The sequence below is a fragment of the Spea bombifrons genome, chromosome 3 (assembly GCF_027358695.1).
Source record: "Spea bombifrons isolate aSpeBom1 chromosome 3, aSpeBom1.2.pri, whole genome shotgun sequence".
In the NCBI taxonomy this organism is placed as follows: Eukaryota; Metazoa; Chordata; class Amphibia; order Anura; family Pelobatidae; genus Spea; species Spea bombifrons.
The window spans coordinates 110,238,999-110,265,186 of NC_071089.1; the positions used below are offsets into that span (position 1 = coordinate 110,238,999).

The 26,188-nt window shown below is 39.3% G+C and overlaps 1 protein-coding gene across 1 annotated transcript in view; it reads right to left on the reverse strand.

Annotated features, from left to right (window-relative positions):
* NBAS (NBAS subunit of NRZ tethering complex) overlaps positions 1 to 26,188 on the reverse strand; it is a 253,053-nt gene that overhangs the window by 195,900 nt on the left and 30,965 nt on the right. The window contains exons 13-21 of the mRNA XM_053461340.1: positions 17,510 to 17,573; positions 15,436 to 15,629; positions 12,242 to 12,493; positions 11,555 to 11,680; positions 5,551 to 5,702; positions 3,617 to 3,754; positions 3,190 to 3,268; positions 2,354 to 2,458; positions 1,183 to 1,319 (exon numbers count right to left, since the gene is read on the reverse strand). Coding sequence (XP_053317315.1) covers positions 1,183 to 1,319; positions 2,354 to 2,458; positions 3,190 to 3,268; positions 3,617 to 3,754; positions 5,551 to 5,702; positions 11,555 to 11,680; positions 12,242 to 12,493; positions 15,436 to 15,629; positions 17,510 to 17,573 — 1,247 coding nt within the window. The remainder of the gene's footprint in view (positions 1 to 1,182; positions 1,320 to 2,353; positions 2,459 to 3,189; positions 3,269 to 3,616; positions 3,755 to 5,550; positions 5,703 to 11,554; positions 11,681 to 12,241; positions 12,494 to 15,435; positions 15,630 to 17,509; positions 17,574 to 26,188) is intronic.

The window sequence follows — 26,188 nt, forward strand, 5'->3', positions numbered from 1 at the left end:
GATCCCCCGCACCGCTGCAGGGGACCTGGATCCTCCTGTCGTCGCCCCCCCCCCCTCCCCACACACTTACCGGTGCTTCCGGAGGTGAAGTTGGCAGCGGGGGTTTGTATGCGTCCGTCGCAAATACCTTCCCCGACTGTCAGAGATTAGAGTTCCAGAGTTCCTGATCTCTGACAGCCGGGGAAGGTATTTGCGACGGACGCATACAAACCCCCGCTGCCAACTCCACCTCCTTCCGGCTGCCGCGGAATGAGACGTCAACCCGCTGCCCCGGCAATGCAGCAGGAAATTGGAAGCACCGGTAAGTGTGTGTGTGTGTGTGTGTGTGTGTGTGTGTGTGTGTGTGTGTAATGCCTTACACCCCTATATGCCACTCTGGCACTTAGGGGGTTAAAAGGCATATTATGGGGCAGAGTGGCATATAGGGAGGTATAAGGCATTTCAGGAGGCAGAGTGGCGTTAAGGGGGCATTTAATAGTGCACTCTGCCTCCTGAAATGCCTTATACCTCCCTATATGCCACTCTGCCCCATAATATGCCTTTTAACCCCCTAAGTGCCAGAGTGGCATATAGGGGTATAAGGCATTTCTGGAGGCAGAGTGCTCTATATAATGCCTTTTAACTCCCTTAATGCCACTCTGCCTCCTGGAATGCCTTATACCTCCCTATATGCCACTCTGCCCCATAATATGCATTTTAACCCCCTAAATGCCAGAATGGGATATAGGGGTATAAGGCATTTCTGGAGGCAGAGTGGCACATAGGGGGTCAAAAGGCATACCATGGGGCACAGTGGCATATAGAGGGTTAAAAGGCATATCATGGGCCACAGTGCCATATTGGTGCGGCAAGCCTGGGGGCAGATGTGCGTAACTGGGGGACAGGTTGGAAAATACAAGAAATAAAAACAAAAAAAAAATATTTTTCTCAATCATAGCTTTTATTAAAAAAAATAGTTTACATGAATTAACATTTACTGGTAAAACTTTTTTCCTTTAGGGTCGTCTTATATTCAGGCTTTTTCTTTTTTTCCTAAGTTAATATTCAGATTTTGGGGGGTCGTCTTATAATCAGGGTCGTCTTATAATCGAGCAAATACGGTATATATATATATATATACACAAACACACACATATACACATATATGCATATACAACCACTGACCCCACGGCATGATCTTACCAAGCCTCCGGCAGCAGAACGGCGTATTCATGCGGAGAGGTTGTTTCGGGGAGATTTGACAGGATAGCCAGGATATGAGGGAGCAGGTCGGATCCATGGTAGGTAAAAAGAATCTCCAGCGCCTGGACATTACTTTCCTGTTAACAACAAGATTGTAAGCTTGCGAGCCGAGCTCTCTCCACCTAATGTATCGGTTTGTCTTAGTCTGTCAATTCTCATCTTGTCATACCTCTTGTATCAAGCGCTATATAAATAAAAGATAATAATAATAACAACAACAAGCATGTCGATCGATTACAGGCAGATCCCTTACGGTGCACTAGAATTTCACGAATTGACCGTTTCTGCGTGAAACAAGCCCATCACACTGTAAATATTATTAATTCTGATCACAGGCACATTTCTCAGAACAGGCATGTGCCCAGAATGTTGCGAAGGGTACAAGGGGTGTGGCTTAGAAGTAGCCCTAACTTCCTGCTTAAGCCCTGCCCACCCACTTCCACTTTTACCAACTTCCTGCTAATTGTCATCATAAACTCCACCTATTTTGTGACAAACCATTAAAAGGGTCAGCACTGCCAGCATTGTTGTCAGCATATAAATTAACGGTACAAACACCCGCCCTCTGTATAACACCTCGTACCGTGTTATAAATGAATCTTAGGATTTATATCCAACACGAGCAATGTTTGTCCCAATGCAGAACCATCCCCCAAAATAAAACAATTTTATTAAATAAATTGATTTAAAAAAAACTATAATACATACACGGTATGTATTGTTGACATTTACAAACATTAAGATTATTTAAGGCGGTCTCTTCGTATATGTATCCCTTAATCTGTTGGCTATGGAATAATTTAATTATCACGCTTCATTTAAATAAACGTCCTTTATAATTTGCAGGGAAAAAAAAAAAGGCAAAGCAGATGGAAAAGCACATTTGTCACTTTGCCCGGCGTCAGAATACTTAATACCCGGTTAGAAGGGGTTACTTTATAGTGAATTAGTATTGACAGCATCATCCGGGGGCACGCAGTTCAAAGCGTGCGGGGGCCTTAGCGATAAGTTAACTAACTGCGTCGGATTATAAATGATAATCGAGGTGAAAGGCTTCCCCGATTAAAGAGGAATCAACGTGGTCTTTGTCGTGGTGACTTTGTAACGTTACCCGAGCATATGTTCTCGCTGACAGCACCATATTTTGGTTCCTAAACTTCTTGAAGAATCCGGCATCGTACCGCTCCTCGGCTGCGTGAGGTCCCCCGAGGATTTCCTTCGGGACAAAAGAAGCAGATGTTTGAAAATTCCTTCAAAACACGGTAATGGGCGCAGATTATGAATGAATGATTCCAATCCATTCATCAGCCGCTCAGCAGGCGCGCTGGCAGCTTAACCCTTTAAAGTGCCATGGGTGGGAAATGCTACTTAGTTACTCGTATCTCGGAAGCTGGGGGGGGGCTTATTAACCTTTGTCGATATGGTCGATTATTGCCCCAAAATGGTTTTTAAGTTTATTCACCTTTAAAAATAATCAGATAAGGGAAATATACTTACACACTAACAAGTACCCTGATGAAATGTTTTAATTAGGATTTTGGCTATTAGCTGTTATGCGTATAGGCTAGCAGATGACTCGTGCCCATTTTGCCTTAATGGCGTGCTTGCTTTATGCCTGCTGGAGGTTGTTGAGCGAAGGGCAAACAGAGCTGGTCTATATAAGTCCTTGTGGATATCCCTACAAACAACAATCAAACAGCAAAGCGAGAAGGTGTCTGAGCCGGCAGACCAGGCAGAGCGATACGGGGCCCAGCTATTTTCTCAAGCATGGGGTCTTTTGTAATGACGGTGGTTGCTGCTCCTTACGCAATTACGCAACCACCGTCTTAACAAAAGACCCCACGCAACCACTAGTTTTCTTCTGGCCAGGGAAACCTTAGAAATCTGCCTCCCAGGATAAAGGGAAGAAATGCTTCAAAAACGGAAAGAAGAAGATGATGAACGCACCTCGTATGTTGACAATCGATCAAGATACGTTAATAACTTGAGTCTACACCGGCATAATTCTTTCTGTTCCAGTGTTAAGCTGTATAAAAAAAAAGTAAATAAAAGTAAATATTCAGAACTTACAGATAATGAAATGTTTGAACTGAATGTCAAATTTATATCTAATTTACATGACATATTATACAGGAAAAAATTAAAATCAGATATGAATGGACCCCATCCCGAAGCATTCACCAAGCCTGCACTGAAGCGGACTGGAGGTAAATACAGAGAGATATTATATATATATCTATATATCCATATAGATATAGATACATATTATGTGCAAGGAGATATGTTTGGATGAAAATGATTGAGAAATGAGTCCAAATAATATCAGTAATACGGAAAGTGGAAAATCAGAAAAGTAAATATAAGCCTTACTCACTTTTCAAAATCGACCAACTGAAGCAGCTCCTCGCGTTTTTGCCTCTCTCTCGCCTCCCTAGTTTCAGCTTCTTCCTCCGGGGACAAAAACTCCTCGTAGGGAATTTCATCGATATCCACTTCCCCGGGTAAAATGAACCTACCGCACAAGACAAAGCGGGTAAAGGCGATTTGCACACAATTAGAACGTGGCTTTATTTATAGATATATACGGTTTATACACGAGGACACGCACTGCCAGTGCTAATAAATAAACGACAAACGGAGGCGTCAAGAGGTATACTTGCAGAAGGTTTGATTCATTTCCTGGTGTAGATAAAAGACTGGAGATTTATTATTTATTTATTTATGATTACTTTTTTGTATAATAAAACTTCGGACAAGGAAATAAAAATGTTGAAAGGCAAAGTAAATTAAGGTGGTGGACGAAGAACAAAAATAAACAAGAAAAAAAGGATAGTGAGATTACTTTAAACATATATATAATAAGAAAGATTATACATTATGTGAGAACTATACCGAAGACCATATTTAAATTAGACATTTTTATTGGTGGCAACGACTTGGTTTCTGCTGATAAAGCTTTTTGCGCTTCTTCTTTTTAAAATTATCTTTTTAAACACTTTTGTTTTTTTACACAGGGCCAAAAACATATATTTTGGTTCTCTAGTCTATTTTTTTTCTTTCTTTCTTTAACTACATATATAATTTTTTTTTTTTTTTTTTTAAAGGTATATTCTTGCCATTTCATCACTTATCATACCCTGAATGTGAAGAGAGAGACAGAAAGATATACAGATATTCACTAAAACATTAATTTGCAGGTAGGTTGACGTAAAGCGAACTGACTTCTTTGGGCATTATGAACGGATAATTTTGGTGTGTTTTTCCAACAAAAATGTCTCAAAGTCTGTGCAGAACTAGGTGCGTTCTATTTACGTTATTAGGGGTATTTGACTATGCGTTAAGAAGAAGTACCTCTACCCGACTTCTGGAATGGGGGGGGTCTCTCAATGGTTGGCCTTCATAATGCATGGTGAACATCGGGAGTCAAATAATTTATCAACGCATGCTTTGGTGAATAAACACTAGATAGAGTGAGGGCCAATGAGGTTCTTTTATATTAAACAGCACAGGTATAGCTATGCGTTATGTAGGGCTAATAGACCCCAACCATGAAACTGGCCCTTCTTAATGCATATTTCGCGTTTCAACTCAAACTTCCAATCAGAAGGTCTTTTGTCATACCTATCGGATATTCTTAGTTTCTACATTTCTGTATCTGTTTTTTGTATTAAAAAACACAATAATCAGTTAAAAAAAAAATAATAATAATGTGGACGTATCTCAGCCGTCAAACGGTTAAATGCATCACCTCTGCTCTGAAACGCAATGCCACGGATAGAGCATTTGGCTTCCTCACCCGGACTATTTGTGCTAAAGTGCAGCGGCATATATTATGTATTAAACCCACACTTAAAGCGGTTATCAAAAAGCAACAGGGGGCAGCGCCGCTGCCGCTCCGACGACCCTGGGAAAGAGCCCACCGTAACGATAACGCATCGATCCGAATCAAAAGCGCTCGGGAGACCGTGTATTATTACACAGCGTTTGAGCAGAGCGTGCTAATTACCATAACCATCAGATCATGATAATTATAACAGGGGCCAGATTGCAGATTGGTAAATGAACTCGCGCATGCATTAACATGTTAAGGAATAAGGCACTTCACTCTGGCTCGAGATCGTTAATAAGCGGATAGGATTTCCGTTGTATAAGGATATGCTAATACAAGAGACGAGTTCTCGTGTCTTCTCTCTGGAGGTTATATGGTACTGAACCGGCACATAGAGTGCTTAAAATATCATGATTAATAGGATGGAGTAAAGCGGGCGAAGCCGGCTGGCTCGCGGCTCACGTGAAATAACCACCGACCTTCCTCCGTCTTCTCCTTTGCCTATAGCGACGAGAGCCTCGAGGTCCGTGCCTTTCAGCCCGAACATCAGCAGCTCCTTGGCCGCGTCCACGTTTTCCGGGACTCGCTCCAAACATTCGTGGAGGACCCACGATCTCTTCTTAATCTTGCTCTGTAATAAATCATTACATTGAAACAGAATTAAAACAATATAAAATAAATGAAACAATTTATATTTAACCAGGCGGCGAGTTTTTACGTAGATATGTAGGGTATAAAAGCTGCCGGTATTAAGATATTCAAACAGGGCATTGTTATTACTGCTCCAAAATCCTAAATAATGAGAAGGCACGGAGTGTGGATCGCCACAATTGGTAGAATTGGTGATAAAATAGTCCACTAAATATACCACTGGTTTGAAAATCAAACATTTTTAATTTTTTAATTCAATAAAGGTTAAGAGTTAATAGGAGAGTTTGCCATTACTATACACTGAGAAGGACCAACCCGAGTGAGCTTCAGCTAAAGGGAGAGCTTGGCTGGCCCTGGATAATGTACGGTTAAAGGGCTCAGCTCTTCTTGCAGGAGAAACCTGGCAGTGTTGGCCTTTCATAGGGATGTAAGGGAGTTAAAACTACAACCCCCCTGCTTACTCTCTCCTTAGTCAATAAACCCCCATTGTACGTGAAGTTTCTTAAAGGGACAGTTTACAGTCTCTAACAGCCTCGCCAAAGAAGAGTGCATATTAATACTCTGCTTACCTGAGGTACAAGCTGCAGCCCTGTAGCTGCAGTTGCCCTTCTCTATGGCCCACTGATTCTCGGCACTAATATCATGGGGTCGCTTTCTGTCCATGTGCATGGGGTTTGAGTAGAAAGGGGCATTCTGCATTTGCAAAAGGGACCACACGACAACTAAAAGGGACCACGTGGCTATCATTATCGCTCAAAGTGCATAATATGGCTGAAGCTTCCCCTTAAGTTCGTTTTTGTGCCAAACTTTTGATTTATTTAATTTTTTTTTTTTTTTAAACTGTGATGGAATCATTTTAAAATAATTCTAAAAAGGTATCGCTTTTAATTAAGGGAACAGGTCTTTCATGAACAGCTCAAGAACGGTCGTTTTCTAAAAGGTGACTTTAATGAGACAAAAATCATTCCAACTGACAGATCCACTTGTTAAAGAATCTTAATTGAACTTTTTTTTTTAATTAACACATCACACAGACAGTTTTTACCAGGTGATAGGCCCATATTAAATCGAGCCAAGAAATCTGTTGAGTTAACACTTAGACTCTCTCGGAGATGGGAAAGATTTTGATTTATTTAGTGAGTTGGTGCCTAAGTTGAACAAGCGACAAACATTTTTACGGCGACTCTACAGAAACCGCAACAAAGTTTTCCGTAGCTACCTCTCTCCAACAGGATTCCTATCACTTTAACCGCTCATTGGCTGATCGGTCTGAGCTTTCCCTCAAAGAAATCTTATCCCGGGGGGGGGCAAATCACTGAAAAAAACGGTGTAAATAGCCCAGTAAGACCCAGGCGGGCTGAGCCGTTCCATTTCATTAGTCCGAGTTCCCTGGCTAGTTAACGTCATTCTATTGCTTACCAACAGGCAGTTTAAGGAGTCGGGGTGCTTGTCTGACAGATTCAGCCAAGATAATAGAACAAAAACACATACAAAGGGCTAATACACAACTGCCTGAAAACATTATATTATACAACAGTTCTTGTAATGGAAAACAAAGCAATATTTCTGAAAAGGTATTTTCAACCCAATGCTAGTAAAGAAAAATTCATGGGAATGTCCCTTTAGAGCCCCCATACTACACGAAAGACCCCACTGTACTTATCATTACGGGCAATATAAAAAGTTCGGGGGCCGCTGCTTCTACCTGGTCATTGGCCCTCCACGTTAGACAGTTGGAGAATGCCCATAATGATGGCTCGGTGAGAATGATTTGCATTTGTTACGGCCTCGGCAGTAACCCAACACATCAAAGGTTTGCCACCTGATGGAACTAATCACTTTTATATTCATGGAATTTGTAAACCTATTATTCTTTTTTTCCTAGCTAATTTGTATAAACCAATTATGCTGCCATCGTTAGCCTGTGCTAAACAGGGAGAAAGATAATTATACAGAGAATAGTTGGTGAAATTAATTCTGAACCAGGTCAAACCAGCAGAAAAACATTACCCCGGCGTTGTTACATTTTAAAAGTACGGAACACAAAGGAGGAATTAACATACATGATATTAAGGAGAAGGATCAGGCCGTATTGTCTACAACAGATTTCTAACATTTTGTCATTAAAATCGTAAATGTATGCTAATGCTTACAACGTGTTAGTTTATCTGTAAAAGCCGCACATGTACAGCTTGAATATAATAATGCGTTGTTATCTGCGGAATGCAGTTTAGTAAGGAACAAGTAATTGTCTGTGCAATCAAAATACATTTTATTAAAAGAAAAAATGCCCCAGAAACAGACTTTTCTTAGCAAAGACCAGGATCCAGGAGGAGATCTGGTAAAGTGAGGAGATATTCATGGCTTTCAGCTGCCACATTTGGTTTGGACCACAAGCCACCCAACCTATAGAGGGAACTCTACATTCCAAATACTTTGGTCCAACACAGCTACACTGTACCCACCCCGACCCATGCATTGAAAGAAGGTATCCATTTTTGTCTCAGCGCAAGCATTAGAACAACTAAAAGTAGCAGAGAAGGCATCTTTACTCTGCTTTGAGGCAGCATATGCCTGAGATTGAAGCCATTTGTGGAACCTGGTTCTCCTGAGCCCTCAATTACAAATGTGAGAGCTTAAGTGAACATTACTGATGAGTTGAAGCCACTGTGATGACCACCAGACTTCATTTGATGTATTACAATGTATTCATGATACAAGCAGCTGCATGGAGACCTACAAATATATATATATTATAGATATTAAAAGGTAACAATTTGAACTGACATACTATATTGAATTACTATATTGTATGACATGGGTGGGATTCAGCAGTGATAAGAAGAAAATTTAATCTGTCCACATTAACGGTCCAGTTCTTTACTAACCAGGTTTAGCTTTTCAGACTTGGGCCTCTGACATGTTTATCTTATGCGATATATCTGGTACAGGATGGTTCTAAAGGGATGTTCTCCTAAAAAACATACCGTCTCCCAGGCCTCCAACTTCTCTAGCCTCTTATGGGCCCTATTCTACACCATCTTCAGCAAAATAACCCATGGCTGCCCGCTTCTGTGCCATATGACAATGAAGCTTTCCCAGCAAAAACTTTTGTATATAATTATTTCTGGGAAGGCTTGGGAATGTTTCTGGTGCATTTCATTACAAAACTGTTAAATTGAGCTGAGTAGGTGGGACGACACCTTTACAAAGTTTTGTTTATTTGCTTTGACAGAGAACAAGGCAGCAGAAAAGATGTTTGATGGCCGTTGATCCTCCATCAATACGCCACTGAGGATCAGCTCTCCCTACTAAACAGGTCCAAGGAGAAGCACAGCAGCCAATCCAAAACTTAACGCATTTTAAGAGTTAATTTGCCTGGAATTGTATTCAGTTCCGTGTATTGCACCAAAAACACCACCACGCTTTAGTACTTCTGATTATGTCAGGACGTCATTACTTCTACTTGTTCAAGATATTGCTGATCAGCACTTTTTGGAACGAGCAACCAGAGGGCAGTTGTGTTTCATTTAACACTCTCTCGTTCCCATAATTACTACGCTATTTTTACAGTGAAACATTACTATTCATCGATTCCACCAAAAGTGTTAAAAAAACGTGATTATCGAAAAATGCAGATTAATGATATTTAGCACCATTTCCCTGCTAGCGCTACCTGTTCCGCACAGTTCTCGAGGCAGGGCAATTATATGGTTAAACTTGAAATAACCGGCAGATTCTTCTCACCGGCTCCTAAAGATTGCTACGGCAAATTGCTCCAAATATAGCACTTCGAGAACAGAAACGTCTTAACGCCGGCTTCAGCCCCATGGTTTTAAAGCCTTAAAGACTAAAAATGTTCTTTATTGTTTAACCTTTTGATCTTTTCTTCAAAAAATACACAATAATACTCTGTTCCCATGGATATCAAACAATTACAAACACAACACAGGTTTTATCTAAATACATATATTCGAAGTATATTCCCATTGATATTTTACTTTTTTACTGACTAGGAACAGGAAATTGTTCATCCATGACTTCCTGTTTCAGGGGCATAAAATTCCTTTAGTCATTCATCACAATGGGCAAGACCAAGGAATATATCTACGATATGCAGAGAAATGTGGCTATAAGAAAATAGCAAAAGCATTGAAAAGGCCCATTCCCACCATCAGGGCGATAATTAACAAGTCCCAGTCTACTGGAAATGTCTCAACGCTCGGTGGAGAGGATGGTTCGAGTGGCCAAAAAATCTCCAAGGATCACAGCTGGAGAAACGCAGAAGTTAGTTGCGTCTTGGGGGCAGAGTCTCCAAAACCTCTTTCAAGCAAAAAAGCCTCTACGCTCATCCAAAAACAAACTCAGCCGTCTTCAGTTTGCAAGACACTACAAGAACGGATTGGTTTCTATGGTCAGATAAAACTAAAATAGTGCTTTTTTGGCAATAAACACCAGAGGTGGGCTTGGCGCACACAGCTAGTTAGCTCATGGTTAAATATGGTGGTGGCTTTCTGACCTGGACATTTTGTTAGGACACATGGCATCATGGACATGGATATCAAATATCAACAGACATTAAACGAACACCTGACAGCCCCTGCCAGAAAGCTTGAAATGTGCAGTGGTTGGATCTTCCAGCAGGACAATGATCCAAAAGTCGAAACAAAAATGGTTTTATTGACCAAAAAATCAGGGTTCTATCATGGCCATCCCTCGCCATGTATTTTCCAACCTCATCAGGCATTGTAGGAGAAGACTCAGAGCTGTTATCTTGGCAAAAGAAGATAGCACAAAGTTTTGTAGAAGGTGCCAATAATTGTGCCACACATATATTTAACTTTTTTTTTTTTACATTGTATTTTGTATTTTTTGAAAAAAATAATAAAGCCATTCCCCATCAACCTCTCCTAAATTATACAGCGAAGAAAAAAATATAAAAAATAAAATCATTTTTAACACAACCTTTGCAGTATTGCTTTTGGTATAGGTTGCTCGGCAGCAATGAGGTTTTCTATTTTTTTTGCATGTCTACCAGAAAGGGCACAAGTTGATTAGAGAGATTTTTACATTTTTTAATTTATTTTTAGGGGTTTTTCTCAACTGTTCTGTTCTTCATCAAGTACTTTTTAAACAGTAAATCACGCATGAAGTGTGCTAGAGACTTGCAGATGACCAAATAAATAAAATGATAACGCTCCACTTGGATTATATTATTACTCATATAATGGCTAATGAAATACCATGCCACTGTTAATGAACTGAAATACGATTACCAACTCTTTTCAGGTTTAAAACCACAACTGATTAAATGAAGATGTGCTCGATGTGAATGAAAATGTTTGGAACATTGCTGTGGTTTAATCATATTATTAACAGAATACATTTTCCCAGCTTTCAAGGCATCAGTAAATGGACATGTTCATTATAAAGGGAGGGTTCACTTCACAGTTGACAGATGACACCGTTGATAAAAAGACATGGGAATGGACAGTGAATGGAAAACTTAACGTGTCTTCTTCTCTGTTCTGGTAGGAGAGGACCAGACTGTGACAATCCCAATAAAGGAGGAATAGGTCAGGACCGGTGTCATCTTGGAGATAAGCCTGAGCACAGAGGTAGGCAGCTATGGCAGGGCATGAGTAGAAATAGCACCAGAATGCTCGAAAATGAACATGGCATGAACATGAAGGAGCAAAACACAGAATGGACAGGCACAGCTACCATAAGCCTTAACCGTTCTGGCTCGTGAAGCACCGTTAAAAACGGAGCTACAGACAGATGTAGTCCAGTTTATGGAGGTCATAACATCCCAACCCAACAATCTCTTACCAAGTAATCCTGTATAGTGGCCACATTGACTGCAGACTTTCTCCACTGCCTTTGATACACTAGGTCTGTATCGAGTCCATAGGCTTGCGCCAGTGACAATGCTTCTCCATACTCTTCGTTGTCAATCTGCAAATGAACATTGATATCAAGTGATCATTGCTCTGTCAACTGACATTATAGAAAGTCATTATTTACTGCAGATAAACATCTTATAACACGGACCTGATGCCATGGGTTAATATATACGAACTAGTCAGTCTAAAGTCTAAATGCTTATTTCCACTTTGATTCTCTTTAATTAAAGACTGAAAAACCATAAAAACGAGCTCCGAAAAGTTGGAAAGAAATTGTTGAAAGCTACTAAAGATTTACTACGATTTCAAATCCACAAAGGAGAACAAAAAGAACAGTCTCAAAAAAATTTACGATGGTGCATTTTGAACAAAGTCCTCAGACAATCGAGTTAATTCAGATGGGAAGCGAAGTATGGTGGAAACAGAAAAACTTCAAAAGACAAGCTATACATGATAGGTGTGTTTAGGATATTTGAAACATCTAAACAGAAAGAAGAACCATTTCAATCATATCAGATAAGGGCTGAACAAAAGCAAGCCACCATCATAGAAAGTTGGTTCATTTGCAGTACTTTCTCCATATTTACTTCTCTCTTATAGCAAAGCGACTGACCTTCCTTTGATATAGTTCCTCAGGGGTGGTGGAGCGCAAGCTCACCAGCCTGTAGTTTTTGGTGATAGTCCGAGGGCGTTTGCGCGGAGGAGCAAAACGCTCCATTTCTGTGACAAAATAAAGGCCTTGTTTTATGTAGGCAAAATATCTAGCTTTGGCCGACATCTCATCATCACAATCAGAGTCTTCCTCTCCGTCTTCATCGGACCGGCTCTCTAAACGGGATCTTTTGGGAGCCAGCTTTACTTCGCACTGCAAGTAGAAGAGAAAAGAAAAACATAAGATCAACACAGAGAAATAACAGATTCACAATATATGTTCCATTCAGAACCCGGGGAACAAAACCAAGAATAAAGTGGGGAATAGTTCCATTTAAAAATTAAAATCCAAGAGAGATCCAATACCCCACTAGATGGTGATGTGTCTAGAAGGTAAGTACCAATGCTGAGCTCCAAAAACCCTTAAATAAATCAATAAAGACTAAATTATACTGCCGGGCATAATATAATTTCTAAGATTTTAGGAATTCCTGTAAATTTGGAATTTTCAACGCCTTGCTATTTTGAGACACTGATCCCGCATTAACCAAGTGGTATGTTACTAAGATTTCTCACACCTCAAGGTCAAAAGCAAGAAATGTGATCACAGAAATTGTCAAAACTCAATTTTTTTTTAGCTATTAATCTGAAATATTTAGTAAACCATAGAACAGGGAGCCTCCTATGGTAAATTGATTTTACCTATTTATGCCTGCCCCAAAATAATTGTGTTTGAAAACAAAATAGGGTACAATGTCTTAAAGAGCTTTTGGTTTTGTTGCTAAAAATAGCTAATTGCATAAATACCAATAATTAAACACGCACCTTATTAACCCTTACTTGATATAGTATATTGTTTATCAAGCTTCCCGTAAAAAGAACACAAGGGGGAAAAAAAACAAAGAAAAAATACTACTTTTGAAAGTATTTACAAAGAAAGAATGATTAATTGGTAGAATTACAGCGTGCGTTCAGGCACAATATTTTTATCAAACCGAGCCTCATTCCACGGTACTGGAATTAACAAAACAACAAAAATCATTAAACAGTTTATTTTGTGTTCTTATGTTGTGCCAAATGATAGTGAAAGTGATTAATATTATTCCGATGGCATTGCTCTTAACAAACCTCGTGGCATTAAAAGGCTATGTATGCAAGAAACATAAAGCAAGAACTTTTTGGCGGGCAGGAGATGAGCAAAATAATGGTGTTAGATTATTTACTGGCCAAAAAAACATTTAATTAAACATAAACGACCATAAAAAGCCTAAATTTCAAGGAGCTTATACTGTAACCAATGCTGGAGAAAGACTCGAGCGCCTTGGTCGGTACGTTGGCTGCACTTGGTAAATGTTAAATAGGACACAAAATGAATTTTGAACCGACAATGCAGGGTCTGAAAAGCCCCCAGGTTACTCTGTATTTATCGATTTATCCAAGGCAAGAGCCTGAAAGCCTAGTGACGCTTCAAGTCGCAATGTTGAGTGAAGCAGATCCAGAAGAAAGACCAGCAGGTGGATCACTGGCTAGTTCTGTTCCTTTAACTGATTTGGAACATTCCCCATTCAGAAGTAAAAACCCTATTTTACTACACCATATTATACCTTTATTTAATAGAGTACCCCATCCATTCACAATAGCACGTGGTCCTCACATTAGACATAAAAGAAGTACACCAGCGCATCCACAAATACGCAAAAAGGTCTTGACATGCAAGGAGAAGATTTACTTTTCTTCTTTACATTTGTCTAGGAACTAACTACCATACCGAACTCTATTTTTTTCCATGCTGCTACTCTTTCCTCGATGTCATATAATTTTTTTCTGTACATCTTCAGGCAGGGAGCCTGTGTTCCGTACAGCCGAGTAAATACATCATTCAGTGAACAAGTGACAGCTCGCCTACTGCTACACAAAAAGAATCATGTGTCTAATCCAACATTAATGATCTGGAAGAAAGGTCTTCTATGTTAGGCACAATTACTTTTGAAATGCTATCTGTCCCCGATCCTTGACGAAGGTAAGAAAACGTGTGTGGTATTCCATCTCGGCTGTCAAAAACATTATGGTAGAAAAACCTGTGTCTACACTCTATTTCTCCTGGAAACAGTTAGTCTCAATTCAAAATTATTATTTTTTGTAGCCGGACTTTGCAGACCATATATTATGCCTTGCAGGTGTTTGGTGCTACAGGTCCTCTTGTAACAACGGCTACAACCTCACTTTATCTGCTGGTGCATCACTGTCCATAGTCAAGTCCTCTACCTACATGATGATCAGGGCTTAAAACTCTGATCTTTAAAGTGGAAGGAAGACATTTGGTCTGATGAGCTTTGACGTGCCTTCAAAACATTGTTTTCTTTAACTTTACTTCAGTGATAATTGATTACATTTTTGTATTAGTTCTTTTTTTCTTCCATAACATTCTAGGCAAGTCCCGTGTCCTTAATTATATTAACAAGAACTATTAGGAGTTTTATGCTTTATTTAACAAAGAGGGAAATTTGCCGAGTAGCCCTACCAACACACAGAACGCCTCATTAATGGTGGGCAAAGAGGACCACAAAGGGGAGAGGTGGGTCTTGCTATGTATAAAAGAAACAGTGCCATTCTTTTGTTTCAATACACGTTAGGATCAGATTTGTAAATGGTAATTTGTGGTGGTTGATATTAGATGGGATGCTCTCAACAGGGCTTTGAACCATTTGGATCAACACTGAATGTTATTAGACTCCTCTATAGTCCTGACGTTTGGGCATAATATAAAGAACTGATCACTTCAAGAAAAGTAAATCCTTCCTTTTTTCGATCATACTTCACGTAATACCTTTTCTTCTTAGGAGGTTTTAAAGAGAAATCAATGAAGAATTGGGTATAGGTATGATTACTGGTGCTCCTACACATAAAACGTATACATTAGGGCCTTGTACACGCTACAGTAACAACAACAATGAAATGGTTAAATGGGGGAATGGCAAGGAATCAAAATGTTAACTCAATACATTTGCGTTTTTAGTTAAGTTTTCATAAGTCATGTTTCCACTTTGTCACTTTTTGGCCTCCAAACCCACGGCCTATTGCGAGTACTATAGAACCGATCAGTTCCAATTTTTTTCCTTTGCCTTTTTCTTTTATTATTAAATATTCTTGAATTACCTCCAAGCTGAGAAACCCTCCATCGTGAGCCGCTGTAACCTGCGGAGAGGGTTCAAACCATTCACATGATTTTCCCAGCAAGTTCTTTAATGTCTTCACAGAGGAGACCGTCAAAGAGCCGGAGCAGCGAGCCAAAATTACGGCATTATCCGCCCACCAATTTATTTCCATCAGCGGATAATAGGATTCTTTATCTGCGGAAAGACGCCAGAAACCAACGAGTTAGTAAGACGACAGCGTAAAAATCACAGAAAACGATGTAAAAAGATGACAAATGTATGTTGAATCAAACAGAAACAATGGGGGGGCTGGAAGGAAGTTGCTGGATTTGTGCACCGACTCGTATGAAGTCAGTAGACAACCAATTAACGCAGAACGTGAACAAGCCACACGCAGCTTCTGCTTCCAAAAGATTTCAACCTTTATAAGCTGGAAGCTTTCATCTTTCACCTCTAAATTGTAAGCAGGGTCCTCCTCACCTGTTCTTTCTGTATGTCGTGTTGTTATGTTATATATTAATTGTGTCCTGTCTACCCTTTGTACAGCGCTACTAAATCCGAAAGCACTATATAAAACAAATAATAATAATCTTCTTTGAAAACCAAACAGTAAAAGGAGAACGCTGATCAGACTTTAAAGTGTTACAGTATTGCTCTCTTTAATAGTTAAGTTAGGGAGCTGATCGCACACTTGTCTTGGTGTCCCCCCTTTCCCTCGGAATAGTTGGTATACGTGATGGTTTTACAGAGCCTTAAAACAAGCAATAACTTGTGTATAATTGGGCAGGGAACGCGAAGAAGGGATTTACTAAATCGACAACATACCTAGGCATGATTAAAGAGTCATACAAAATGTCTTGGTAATGCGAAACCCCCAATACCACCGTTACCTATTATATGATAAGTATATATATATATATATATATATATATATATATATATATATATATATATATATATATAAGTATATAAGTATATATATATATATATAAAACACTTTCAAAAGATGGTCAGCACTCCAGGTCTTTAAATTGACAATTTCATTTTATTCAAAGTCAAGTCGACGTTTCAGTCATTGCTGACTTTCATCAGGACATACATATATATATATATATATATATATATTCAGTTAATTGTCTGCACCTGTGATCCACACAGAGTTTGTCAGCTTCAGTCTTATACCCTTTCAACCTCCCAAAAAACTGTAAAATCACCAAAGCAGGCAGTCTTCTCCTGCACCTGTGCGTCGAAGCATAAGTTATTGTTTAATTGGTATACTGTCAAATTCAATGTTATTTTTCATTTTAGATTTCCGCCTGTTGTAACAGAGCTATGGAATGTGGGGTTGTTGAGGAATACGGTCTATAGAAACAAAGGATTTGGGAACATTTTTTAATGTACAATAGTGGTAAACAAGAATTCACTTGATTTCCTTCTTGCAAGTAACACTCATGAAGACACCGATCCTCGAGATGCTGGGATGAAGGGGCAAATTCTCAAGGTTAGTGGGCAGATTGTTAGGATAGTGGAGAGAATGGGTAAATTCTCAGGGTGTACATGCAGATTCTTGGGTGTTAGGGCGAATGGATAGATTCTCAGAGGGAACGAGCAGATTCTCGCTGGTCTCAGAAGAACGGGCAGTTGATTCCATTATATTCTAATTTAATCATGTTTGTGAATCCTGTGACTTTTCTATCACAGCTGTAATAACTGCTTGATATTTTTAACGCAACGAGATGATTTAATCATTCAGTGTGCCATTTCACGTTCATTTCTCAATTTTTTTTAAAAGGAGCCGAGGGAGGTAAAGTATTGTTGTAAATGTCGGGTTCCCCGCATAGTCGCAAATGTAACAAATCTAGACTCTGACACGCAATTAATAAAATTAGGTTTTCTGTAGCTAGCAGAATGTTAAGGAAACAACATTAATAGAAAGGGGGGGAAAAAAACTCTGGTATGACACTGGTGCGACAAAAAATGATGACATCCTTCAAAAGAATCCAATTTTCTCTAGGGTCAATACTGATTCAAGAACTCTATTCTAGCAAAGGCAGAGTACTTAAATTCTAATTTACCTTTCATCTTTTTTCTTTTTTCTACAGAGTTCATCCAATCAGGGTTGATCTCATCAAACCCAGGCTAAAAAAAAAAAAAGAGAAAAAAAAAGATATAACTAGATATAAATATATATACATACAAGTCAAACGAAAATGAGAGCAAATGACTAGTCTAATATTGTTGAACGTTTATGCCACAGCATGTAATTTCAATGAGTAGACTCCATTAGTAGTGCATGTGATCTGTACTGATGGATTGTTACCTTCCAGAAAGAATAGTTAATGACGCATGGGTGTTTTACCATTCCATCTGTACTTCTAGCAAACCCAGGCTACGGTAAAATCAAGTTACATAGTTATACCATTTACGGATTCAAAAAAAACATATTATGGCACAATTATTGGTTTCCTCTATGTATTGAGGTCTAGGTCATCTCCATATATCCAAATATAAGGACATGCAGACAAGAAAAAGGTACGGCTTACATTTCATGTTTAAATGGGAAATGTCACGTATGAGATAAAGCAATAAAACCATAAAACATCATTTCGGTCGGGTATGGCGCGACCGGCCTCGTCTATCGCAGGACCCAAAAACCTTATACAGGATATCGTGAGAGCAGAACTAAAAAGTAAGAATTATTTTAATTTATAAAAGGGTATAAGAGGGAAGTATACTTCAAAGGGGGAGAACCGATAGGGCAAGTGGTCGTAGCTAAAATCCAAAGATCAAAGGCTCATTGAAACGTATTAATCAAAGCTGAAAGTATGTTATTTACTTAAATGGATATCCTTAAGGCAAACAAATTATTTAGGAGGAGCACAGAATCAGATGATGTGTAAGTCTGCATCTAAAAAGCCCAGATTGACATGCATTCTATAGAGCTCAAAGCGTGTTTTTTTATGTTAAAAAGGTGTCTAATAGAGTTTCAATATCATTTTCTCTCCCTATGTGTGCCACGTTTCCCGTTTCTTCATTTAGCATCACATCAACAATACAAGTGAATAAACAAAAGAAGAAAGCACAAAGATCCCAAATAGGTTATTTCCTGGGATAAAAAGAGTCATTTTCTGCCATCAAAGAATGAGTCTTTACAAACGGAACCTAGAAAGAATGGTTTGGTAATATCACAGCTACTGTATTCTACGAGAAACTAATTCACGGCTCCCGCTGTGCTTTATTTTACGTGTTGTTCATTAAAGGCGCTGCATCAAAGGATAACCAGACTGAAGACAAACTCGGCGATGTCCGTGGATCACTGACCACAGTTTAGTAAATGCACCAGCTCCCATCACTCTCAGCCAGTCGTCTGGGATGACTACATATTATGTTTAACAGGAGAGGATGTAACACAGACATCAGGTGCGCAGCCACATTAATCCTAGATTTCAAAATGTTAAGTTATCTGATAATTTTTTTCTTAAATTAAGTAACATTTTAGTTGATATATCATTAAGGCTACCATATTTACTTAAAAAAAATGGCGGCCATGTGATTCCACTGAATTATCACTAGACGTAAGCTAGCTGCAGTAGACAAAATCTTCAGTTAGGCACAAAGCCTATAAACCTTCTGGGGTTTCATGAGATGTTACTGAATGAGCCTGCAAAGTCAGCAGATCTGCCCCAAAAAGTCCTCTCGGGGAAGGAATGACACTAGTTAGACAGGGGACAAAACCAACCCATTGGCCACAAACAAATTTGGCAGACGATATATTCAACACAAAACTTTCAGCACAAGGAACACTACTGGAAGCCTGTGAATAGAGCAAAGAATGGACTCAGTCAGGGTAAGTCATCAAGTAGTGGCACGTGGAAATGCCAGCAAGCGGCATGTCAAAATGTTTAAATCACAGAGGAAAATACCCCCCCCTTCCCTTGCCAGTGATCTCCTGGGGGCTTGGTGTATGTCTCACTTCTTTCATGGCCCCATTCACTTTCAGACCTTTCTGCTTCCTATTTCATGTAGCTGGCCATGACCCTGTGCAGCTGGCCATGACCCTGTGCAGCTGGCCCCTGTCCCCCTCTGACATCTCAAGCAAATCTCTAGGACTACAGTAATTCAGGCCAATATGATGGCAGCTTGTACCAAAAAGCCAAAAGTGGTACTTATTGTTCCTGACACCTTTGCTAAAGAAGAGCCTCCGGGGTCGGTCCAAAATTGTTCACAAGGGGCTGATCTGACTGGGCATGAATGAATATGTGTGTGTGTTAGCACGGATGTGTTTCTGTTTTTGTGTGTGAGCATGAATGCGTATGTGTAAGCGAAGGTGTGTGTTAAGTGTGTAAGTGTATGCTAGTATGAGTAACTGTAGTGTCAGTGTCAGTATGTATGCTAGCGTGAGTGTGTGCATATGTAAGGGAGGCATGGGGCACATAGCCATCATATGACTAATGTCGCTTTAAGTATAGGTCAATTTAAATATATAAAATAATTTTTTTTTTTAAAAAAAGAATAATCTAGAACATGAGAATCTTTCAAAGATTTTACGTTTTTTTTGCTTTTAATGCAGATTTAATCATGAGAAAAGAAAATAGTACAATAACATCTTGCCTGAAATGTGCTGGCATAAAATTAAAAATATTTAGGCTGCTGTCATACATAAGCAGTAAACAACAACATGGGGAAAAAAAAATCAATTTTATTACTAGTGGGATGGAAAATAAAATATTACAAAGAGAATTTTATCAGAACATCTTCTGTTAAAATTGCATTGCACAGTGTTTGTGGTTACAGTTGATTTAGTTCTAATGAAAAAGAAAACCATGCTAATTCATCTCAATTTTAGATACAGCCCTGTCCCGGGTGTTATCATCCAATGAAAAGTTTTAATGGCAGAAAGACGGGTAAGTAATTTATTTTATTTTATTTTTTTAAACTATTTGCATTTATCTGATTGTTTTGGGACATAAACACATTCCAATATCCCCAGCTTCTTTACATTCAACAACAAATCATCAATCTTCAACACAATTCAAATATATTATCAGTAACTAAACTGCACAAGACAATGCAGGACCTTACAGAGCCTTATATCAATCAATAGGGCTTTGCCGTTCCTTTACATTAACAGCAAGAGCCATTTAAATAAACACTGACAGTGGCATGCAGCGCTTGTGCTTGGGTACGCACTGCCAACACACAGAAAGGACAGGATTTCAAATCAACCTTGTCATCGAGATGGGGGACATATTCCCCAAGTAATCTTTAAGGCTCTGAGAGTCTTGAAAACGGAGTTGGTTATTTTTTACTTGGAGCAGTTGGTTTTGTGTGTGTGTATAGGCTGTTATGGAAGGTATGGGGGAAAGAATACCATTAATCTGTGTGATGTTTTGAGGGCAGGCAAATTTAAGTTATGCATGTTTTAGATGAGGGCATGCAAGTTCAATACGAACAGGGGATAGGGAGTATATAGAGCAATAATTAAAGTGAGAGATTCATTTTACCACCAGATGGGTTTTTGTCTGAAACGAGAACATTTTAAATGATATATATGTTTTCCAGGGTATATTTCTTTTCATACACTTGATCCTTTGTCATTTCTAGGTGATAGTTTTCCTTTAATGAAACGTCTCCCAGCGGATATCACACTTTTCAAATTTCTGACATTCATGTTTCACATTATCCACTATGAGACATGGGTGGAAAAAAAGACTAATATGTTATAAGACAAATACAAACTTTTACAGTATGGTTTAAGAGGATTGAAGAAAACAAATAATGGTGCCTTAAAAACCCAGAATTAGACAGCAGATCTAGTCTGCCCATTTTACGGATAACGTGGGAGATGAAAAGAATATCTACTCATAAAAATAAACTGTATGTTATGTAAACTAAGTAGCATATATAATCTGAACCTAGTTAACAATAAGTCGACCGACCAGTACTTGACTCCAGTTGAGTTAATGTTACAGAATCTGTATCTCACCCCTGGGGAGGGGAGCTTAAGACAAGCAGGGGCATTAAAAGGAGACGTCTAATGGAATACAATATATTTTTCTCTGAGCATACAATAAAGCAAGTTATACGGTAATGTACAGTAAAACCCTGGTTTTATTAAACTTTAAAACTTCCATTATCTCCAGACCTGGAGGCGGCCATTCTTGTCAGCCATGTGATCTTTTGGATGACTTTCCCTGCCAAACACCACACTGAGCTGATGCTTTATGGCAATGTTAAATGGCTTCCAGATAAGGAGAATCAGTTTCTCAAATAGCAAGGAAAAATAGGCAACTGAGTACTCATCTGAAACATTGCAACTTGTGTAGTGTATGTGTGTATATATATATATATATATTACTTTATATTTTATTTATAGAGCTGGTGGAGCCATTACAATAAGGAAAAGTGAAAATGAATACTTAGTTTATGTAAATTGTCAATAACATTATACCCCCACCAACATTTATAAGGGCTCAGAAAGACACTTTTGTTTTAGGGGTGTCATTAGAAAGCCTGAGGACAGGGTCTTACTGAGACTCTTTATGTGTTTGACCTATTTATAGCAATTTTTGTAACAGAGTTCAGAATTTAGAATATGAATAATGCATTTTATTAACACAATTAGCGCAAATACAAAATTTGAAACACAGGGGTCTTTATCAACCACCAGAAACATCAAAACAAAATACTGAAGCCCCAATTATAAATAAAAATCTCGTCATTAAATGCATTTCTCTCTTTTTCAAGCTCCTTTGAGAGAGTATGAGGCTTCAACAAGTTATTTTTATTTACTTTTTAGATTTTTACCGTTCTCTTTTTCCTAATTATTCCGCAACCTTTTAAAATATAGTTTACAACCGAATGTTTGATTTTCTGCTGTATTTGTACAAAAAAAAAACCTCCCCTGCTGCTGATTTAATGGACCAGCAAAACAAATAAATATTTAAAGCATACTTTGTGCAAACAACATGATTTCTCGTATCCCTGTTTTATTTCTGGTTTTTATCAGGCTATTTCTTGCAAAATATGTATATGGCGGTAAGTCTGGTGTTGAACCAAAACAGTTAAGCGCGTGAGAACATATTCAGTCTGGTTTAAAGGGTTTTAAATAAACGTATTATTCTGTGGTGTTGCGTTTTGTGGCTGCGGTGGTGAAAGACTCCGTGTAATACGTGCACTGCGATTATTCATGTATGATGTGCTATTCCACATGTGTACCAATGACCCAAGAGCTGGTTTACCTTATTTCGTGACTGGTAAATAACACAGTGATAGCCGACACATGCTTAGTCTTAGAAGCAGGTTTCTTTACCCACTTCTCGTTATTCCACTTGCTGGGCATTAGATGCATTTGGCGTTCCTCTTGTACTCTGCCCCAGTCCTGGAGATAATTTCATAAAGTATCATCTTGTATTATCGTGGTAACTGAACACTTATTAATGGACTGCTTTTGACCAGGGTGTCCGATGGCCACTGCCATCTTCAGTGGCAGTGAAGAAGCATTTGGTGCCCTTCAACATGGCTTATACGATTGATTCATGTTGATAGAATACAATTACAATTACTAATCAAAACTCTGATGGTACTACCCAGGGATGTAATTTCCATGGGGCAAGGGGGCAGAAGCATCAGCCAGTGCCAGCAGCAGTGCTCTTGCGGCCCCTTCCTCTTCTGGAAACGGCCCTGCCCCATGCACCAAGAGCCCTAATCACGGCGCTGGTACTACTACTATTACTACCACTACTATGTCCAATTAAAACCAGAAATGGCTTATTAACACCACCACAGTGGAGTCAGATCCCATAAGATTTGGCTTTGTGATGCCTTTTAGTTTCCACCTTTCCTTGAAGACATCAGTGGTCCCCCCTCATGGTACTTCTTGGGGGCGCAATAAGATCTGGCGCTTCCTCAAGGCTTTAGCCATAAGGGAAGGTGCAGGCTGGTCGCACCCTGTTCCCCAGTATAAACCGGTATGGCAGACATACAGTACTAGAAAACTAGATCGTATGGTTAATGCTGTCACCGTTCCTTAACTCAATGGGGGCCTTTTGGCTTTAAAACATGTTTTTTTTTTTCCAAAATAAAGAAAAGATCACACAGTACAGAGATCTGAAGGACTGCTTAAAATTCTTACAGAGGTAAAACAAAAGCATTATTTTAAGAAGTGTCTGCATACTAATTAAAATCTTTAGTAACCCAGCGTGTGATTTCAGCTATTCTGTGAAATCAACTTTTCAACTCGAATTCTACAGCTATTGTCTGCAAACTGTCACGCTTGGACCACGTAGCCACATATTTGCTCACGCGTCACTGTTTGAGAACTAGTTGCAATAGTTATATAACATTACAAAAGTTACGGTGGGTAAAGGTGATGGAAAACCCTTCCACTTAAAATTAAGGGGTAGTAGAAGCATTATTAAACACTCATCTACAGACACCAGACAAGCCAGGAGACTTGTTTTTCCCTCAGAAATCTCATGGTGCTGCCACAACCACAAGGGATTCTGGGTAGGCGCATGCAAATAAGGTCAACAATGATCACCTTTTGCCTCTATATCCACTTTATACATGGAACCCTTGAAAGTAATTGCCCGCTGTACAAGAAAACCTTTAGACAAAACTCGGGTAAGAGGTGCAGTAGCCAGATCACCGCTCATGGACAGCTGTTTCATCCTTCATGGGACTCGTCAGCCTGAAGTTGTGATACTGGTGTAATACGTGAGGCTTGGGGTAGCAGGAGAAATACCATTACAGAAGTTATGGTGGGTAAAGGTGATGGAAAACCCTTCCACTAAAATTAAAGGGGTAGTAGAGGTATTATTAAACACTCATCTACAGACACCTGACAAGCCAGAAGGCTTGTTTTTCCCTCAGAAATCTCATGGTGCTGCCAAAAGTGGAAAACCCTTCCACTTAATATTAAGGGGGGAGTAGAAGCAAGTTATGTAACAATTAGAAGGGCCTACAATCAGGAACATTAAAGGGCCATTAATAGTAGGGCACTTTTCAGCAAATATATACATTGTTTCTTCAGCAAGGCTGTGAACTTCATTTGTGATGACTGGCCAACCATTAGGTGCCATGAGGATAGTCTTCAAGCCAATCTCTAGGCTATCATAACCAGCCCATGATAGATACAGATTGAGAAGTTCACTGTCCAAGCTGAACACAGGAGAACATATGTAAATACACTGTAAAAGCAAGGCCATGTTTGACTTCAAGGAAGAGGCTGGAACAAGAAGGAGTCTGTGGCATAGTCAGCATTTTCCGACCAATTTTATGTCCCAACGTTTTCTCCACCCCACCCTCGCAAAGGCTTAATAACAGGGGAGGTACAACTAAATGGGGAGAAATCATCATGCAGATTACAAGAACAGCACGTTAAATTTATACGTTTATTTAGTGACGAGAACTGCAAAACTTGACAGATCGGCTTTAAATTCCAATACTAACAACTTCTGTAACATAAAAGTTTTCTTTCGGTATACTAATTTTGCTTGCTTCTCATTCCCTTTTAACTTAATAAAGAGATGAAGCCTAGTAGCAGTGAAGATAATAAATCAGTTTTACTCATTTTTATGGAACATTTCTTTGGCCTGGAAGCTTACATCTTTAAATTGCAAAAATCATCCAGTAAAAGGTCTTTTGAAGCCAGTTCTGTTAGACGGTACGAGACATTATCAACCCCACCGAGGTTACTGCTGCAATCATTTCACATTCTAATTGCTTTGGTTTGAAAATGGTCAGAAAAGGGGACATTTTTTTGAAGGCAGGATAAACAGGAATACAAAAGTATTTCTTTAGTCGTTCCTTAAACCCGAGATCACAAGGTCTAAACATAACAGGATGTTTGGATAAAGTAGATTATGCATGTATTAAGAAACTTGTCAGGCCATCCCGAGTGTTAAAACCCATCTATATAATAAGATCGTTATGAAGCAGTGGTGTCTCCCACAGTGTCTACAAATTGTGCCATAAGAAGGAAATCGGTTCTGCGGTGTTAGAAACAGGTTACAGCTTTAAAAAGTTTTAAAAAGTAGACTGTGAAGGAGGAGAATTCCAGGTTATACCCGACCCTTATTCTCACACCTCCGATCATTGTCATATACATGTTTAAAAAAAAAAAAAAAAGAAAAAAAAAAAAGAATGCTTTCATGCATATGATCCAGGTCCAGGGTCCATTTAAATTTCCGTGTGGTCCGTTTTGCAAATGCATGGGGGGATTCTGCGGAACCCCCCAAAATACGTTTGCCCCTTTCCTTACCCCACCTCGTTAGCTAAATGCCCTGCAAGAGATGCATTCAGCCGAATGCATCTCCCTGAACGCGATGTACTCACATGCAGTCAGCTCCAGCGCCGGCTGCTTGCGGGGGTCTCTTTAGATGTGTACGTTCTTCCCACTGATTTCAATGGGAGCACTTCCCTGCAGCTGACTGACAAGCTTAAGCAGCCAATCAGTGGGGGGGATTTTGATGAAAGAACTGATGGAAATTCTGTGTCGGGTAAGTGCTATACTGTATATATTCACCTTCCTTCAGCTCCAGCACTTCCCTGCCGCCGATTGGGTGCTAAAAGCTGTCAGTGACAAGACATACTCCCACTGATTTCATTGGACGTACTTTACTGGCTTCAGCAGCCAATCAGCGGTTGAAACGCTGGATCATTGATGAATAAAGAAGATTCTGCAGCCTGGCTATAACTTCTGTGTCCGGAAGTGTTTTTATTTATTCTGCTTTGGAAGAATGTATATTAAA